The sequence below is a fragment of the Halyomorpha halys genome, unplaced genomic scaffold, assembly GCF_000696795.3.
Source record: "Halyomorpha halys isolate HHAL.00 unplaced genomic scaffold, Hhal_1.1 Scaffold47.1, whole genome shotgun sequence".
NCBI lineage: Eukaryota > Metazoa > Arthropoda > Insecta > Hemiptera > Pentatomidae > Halyomorpha > Halyomorpha halys.
Window position 1 is genome coordinate 2,239,898 of NW_027114806.1, and position 2,995 is coordinate 2,242,892.

The 2,995-nt window shown below is 26.3% G+C and overlaps 1 protein-coding gene across 3 annotated transcripts in view; it reads left to right on the forward strand.

Annotated features, from left to right (window-relative positions):
* The first annotated feature begins 937 nt into the window (after window positions 1-937).
* The window catches only part of LOC106689885 (zinc finger autosomal protein), a 15,442-nt gene continuing 13,384 nt past the window's right edge, over window positions 938-2,995 (forward strand). For 2 of the 3 annotated variants that reach the window (XM_014435094.3, XM_014435100.3), the window contains exons 1-2: window positions 939-1,024; window positions 1,519-1,577. In XM_014435094.3, the coding sequence (XP_014290580.1) occupies window positions 1,553-1,577 (25 nt within the window). In that variant the 5' untranslated portion in view covers window positions 939-1,024; window positions 1,519-1,552. Of the gene's footprint in view, window positions 1,025-1,518; window positions 1,578-2,995 lie in introns of all 3 variants that reach the window. The other variant, XM_067051914.1, reaches the window with a different exon arrangement.

Sequence of the window (2,995 nt, forward strand, 5' to 3'; positions counted from 1 at the left end):
AATCAACAATCTACTTTGCTATAATTTAAAATTTCTGTCATTTCGCTTATCATTATTCTGTCACTTTTTATAATGAAAATAGAGTAAATCGATTTTAATAGCCGAAAAATTCAAATGAACAAAAAAAGCTTGTGGATACCCACATTTGTTGCTTTATTAGTTTACTAAGTATTTGCGTTGTTTTGGATTTGCGGCAAGTGACAAACAAGTAGATCCAAGCATAACACTAAAAAATAGTAAAATATTACTGTTTGCTTCATCGGATTTTTTAATGCTAATTACATTGAATTTCATGAAATTTAAAGGTATAATGTTGGTAATTAAATTATGTTAAATGACACTCCTGTTTCAAGACATTGTAATTAGCAAACATCTTAACATTGTTAAAGTTTCCATTTTTTATATTTATGTCTATATATGACTATATATTTTATTGTATCTTTTTAGCCCTGATGAAGCCCTGCAAAGTGGGGCGAAACGTCGGACATTAAAATAGTTTTAAACTATTAGTTCTTTTTTTGACCGCAACCCTCACCATCTTCTTATATTTATTTCGATTTTTTAAGTTACCATGTTCTAAGAGTTCTTCAATTTATAACAACAAAATGAATTAAACATAACTAAAAGAAGTTAATTTATGAATTAATGATAACTAAATATGAATGAATTAACCATAACTTGAAGAAGTTAATTCTTTCAGAATTAACTAACTAGTGATGCATGAAGAGTTGGTGTCCGCTACAGGGATTAGAAAATGTTCTTGAGTCCAAGGTAAATGTATTATTTGCGAATGATTACGATTATTTTTTATTATTCTAGTTGAAATTATTTTAATTTAAGGAAAAGAACCATTAAAAACAAAGTAAAATGTTAATTCTAATTAATAAAAAAAAATATAATTTTACAACTTTCTCTCCGAAAGTATTGACCTCTTTGGCCTAACTGGATGATTGGAGGGGGAAACTCATTCAGTTGCTTTCTACTAATTGATTATCAGAGTTGTGTGTTTATATTTATATTAATTGTAAGTTGGCTTTTAACTTTTGAGAAACTTTTCGTTATTTCGTCAAATTTGAGCATTCTATGACCTTTTTTTCATATTATTATTTGTGTGTGAAGTCATTCCTTTGTCAAAACATTGGTGATATAATCGTACATTTAAATCATTATTACTTTCTTTTAAATCCAATGAGATGCAGCCTATTATTTTTGAGTGTATTGATGTTTTTGTTTTTTTTTAAATGAGGTTTTGGGATTCAATATCTTGTAATGATATCTGAAAACAGCTTGACATGAAAAACAAATAGTACAGAATTTTGTGTTAAGAGCATTCAAACTGATTGTTGCAATTAATAATTTGTGTAAAGATTTGGTCATTTCATTTAAAAAAACCACAGATATTTGTAGGTCATAAACTTATTTAAATTTTCTATTGTACATTGTTTACATTTATTGTTTCTCTAATGTAAATTATGAATTCATGTTGTATTTTGCCTTCTTTTTTTTTTTTTTTTTCAGAGACAAGTGATTTCGGCACTCTTTTACTATAAAAATGACTGATGAAACTTATCCTTCAAGTGAGTATTTCTTCTTCTAAAATTTTAGAATGTTATTGAATTGCATATTACATATTTTTCAATTATGTAAGAAGTCCATACAATATAAATAACAGTTTGCCGTTATATTGTAACCAAACTTGCTTCCTCACAGCCAAAGGCAGGAATCTTGGTATTCATGAAAGAAATGAAAAAAAAAAAAAAAATGTTTTTTCTCAGAATTGAAAACATTTACTCTGACTTAATGTTTTGGACATTAAGGAACAAATTTAGTTTTGTGTATTTCTTTAGTCTAAGTTGCATTCAGGCATAATCGATTGATCTGTTAATATAATTTTTGTGAAATTTTCAGTGATTTTGTTGATTTTGGTATCTTATTGTTGCCATGTTGATTTTATCAGATTCCGTTTGCTATTTTCGCTTTTATATGAGTAAACATGTTTCTTTTGGCACAGCTATGTTTCACAAATGGCTTGTCTGATTTGGCCAAAATTTGTAGAAAACTTAGTTTTATCAAATTCCATTTACTATTTAAAATTACTTTTCTTTATTTTATGCTTGTATCAAAAATGGCTCCTTCTGTAGATTTTAATCTAAAACAAATCAAATTTATTAACAATGAAAATTTAATACATTGAAGTATCAAAACGTATCAATATATCAAAACAAAAGCATAAGATTGACAAATATGCACAATAGTTATGACACTGTACTAAATTATTACTCAAGCCAACCTACATTACAAATCAAAAACAGAGAAAAATTTGATTAATAAAGCAGTTAATTTAACAGTTGAAAATATTTTTTAAAAAATGTACCAAATATTTAAAAAAAAACATTTTTATCTAAATAAATTTTAGCTAACAAAAGTTAGCCGAATTAAAATAATCAATGAAAAAGTAAACTCGCTTGTTGAAAAACAAAACAAAGTTAAATACAATAATAGATTTAAAAAAATAAAAATAATGATGAAAATGAAATATATAAAATAGAAACTTACAAAAATATGAACAAAACAACACACCATTGTATCTTTCAAACTCTAAAATATATCTCAAGACTAGCAAAGGAAATCAAGAAAGTTTTTGAAAAATATAATAATTTAAACAATAAGAAGATGATTGGGAGTGTGGTCAGTGAAATACACAAATGAGTAAGAACTTATTACTTAGTGCCAATGTTTTGGTCAATTCCATGCCTTCCTCAGTGCTAAGAACAAAAAACAAGATAACAACCAATGATTATATTAATTGTTAATTAATTAAATTAATAAGATAACTACAAATGATTGTATTAAAAGCAAGTGGCTTTAATATCTTGTCCAAACAACCCTGATGAAGGCTTGAAAATCTAGCCAAAAGGTTGGCACTAATAATTAGGTTTTTACTTAGTTTTGTTCTTTTCAGACCGCCTCACCAACTATCTTCTCCTCATTTTAT